General features: G+C 39.4%; 1 protein-coding gene across 2 annotated transcripts in view; it reads left to right on the plus strand.

Annotated features, from left to right (window-relative positions):
* The first annotated feature begins 8 nt into the window (after positions 1 to 8).
* LOC103505496 overlaps positions 9 to 1,527 on the plus strand; it is a 28,061-nt gene continuing 26,542 nt past the window's right edge. Inside the window, exons 1-4 of one of the 2 annotated variants that reach the window (XM_026820821.1) lie at positions 9 to 251; positions 341 to 424; positions 590 to 1,022; positions 1,175 to 1,320. In XM_026820821.1, the coding sequence (XP_026676622.1) occupies positions 14 to 251; positions 341 to 424; positions 590 to 1,022; positions 1,175 to 1,320 (901 nt within the window). In that variant the 5' untranslated portion in view covers positions 9 to 13. Of the gene's footprint in view, positions 425 to 589; positions 1,023 to 1,174; positions 1,321 to 1,527 lie in introns of both variants that reach the window. The other variant, XM_026820822.1, reaches the window with a different exon arrangement.

Raw genomic sequence — 1,527 nt, forward strand, 5'->3', positions numbered from 1 at the left:
GATGATAGGATGCATGTTGTACGCCTCTGACAACACCACTCCTGCTGAGAGAACGCTCCGTATTGCTATCTACCAGGGACTCAGCATGTTTTGCGTTCCCCTTGGTGATTATGCCAGTGGCTACCTCATGTTGAACATTGGCTTCTATCCGTTGTTCATCATGTCTGTCGTGGGCAATACTATCTCCATAGTGCTCATCTGGAAGACGATGAAAGAGAGCAAGCTGCAACAAGATAGACAAGCGCTTGAAGGTCTGTCGTGGGCAATACGATCTCCATAGTGCTCATCTGGAAGACGATGAAAGAGAGCAAGCTGCAACAAGATAGACAAGCGCTTGAAGGTTGGCACAACAAGAGTTTTGTACCCGATCCGACAAGTGCGGAAACAAGCGGATGTGCAGACCAACAAGAAATTAACAATGTAGATAAAAGTGCAAGTCACAACGGACAAGAAGGAATCGCAAACAATACTTACGTTGAGGATGAAAAAGGTTATAATATTGTAGAGGTAGAGAATAACACTGAAGATGTTCAAGACGGAAACAACCATGACAAGAACAATGCAACACAACAAGAAATTAACAATGTAGATAAAAGTGCAAGTCACAACGGACAAGAAGGAATCGCAAACAATACTTACGTTGAGGATGAAAAAGATTATAATGTTGTAGAGGTAGAGAATAACACTGAAGATGTTCAAGACGGAAACAACCATGACAAGAACAATGCAACGCTGAACAGAAACGGAGGACTAGAGAACTACAAAACAAACTGGGAAAATGGAGTCATTTCGAGTGGCAATTATCTGCTGGAATCTTTAGCGAAACGAAAAGTCATTGACAAAAGGAATGAAACTGAAGAGACTGAACAAATTGTGGAAGTATGCGAGATTAAAGAGATTGAACCAACTGTCCAAAATGGAACCATTAAGAGGAGTGATTACAAAACATTTAAAGGATATTGCAGGTGGCCGGAAAAGACTCTGGATAAAAAAGCGGACGCAAAGCAGTACCAACTCAGAAAATCGTCCGGTCTTATTGACAAAATCAATCCGTTTAAGCTATGTCTGAATAATATCAAAGTATTGATCAAACCTCGGGATAACTATAGGACTAGAATCACACTACTCATGACGTTGGTCAATATACGGACGCAAAGCAGTACCAACTCAGAAAATCGTCCGGTCTTATTGACAAAATCAATCCGTTTAAGCTATGTCTGAATAATATCAAAGTTTTGATCAAACCTCGGGATAACTATAGGACTAGAATCACACTACTCATGACGTTGGTCAATATGGTACTATCAGCTTCATTCACTGGTAAGTTCACCCTGTATGTTGACTGTATTGTAATTTGTAGTAGGTACCTGTATTTTGAAGAAGTAGATTTTCACCACATACATATTTAACCGAAACCATAAAGAGTAGACTATACCACTATACTATGGTGGAATAAAATGCATACCGATTACTGATAAGTAAATACCTACATGAGAATCTTTTGTGGCCTTATTTATTTATTTATTT

The sequence above is a fragment of the Diaphorina citri genome, unplaced genomic scaffold (genome assembly GCF_000475195.1).
Source record: "Diaphorina citri unplaced genomic scaffold, Diaci psyllid genome assembly version 1.1 scaffold179, whole genome shotgun sequence".
NCBI lineage: Eukaryota > Metazoa > Arthropoda > Insecta > Hemiptera > Psyllidae > Diaphorina > Diaphorina citri.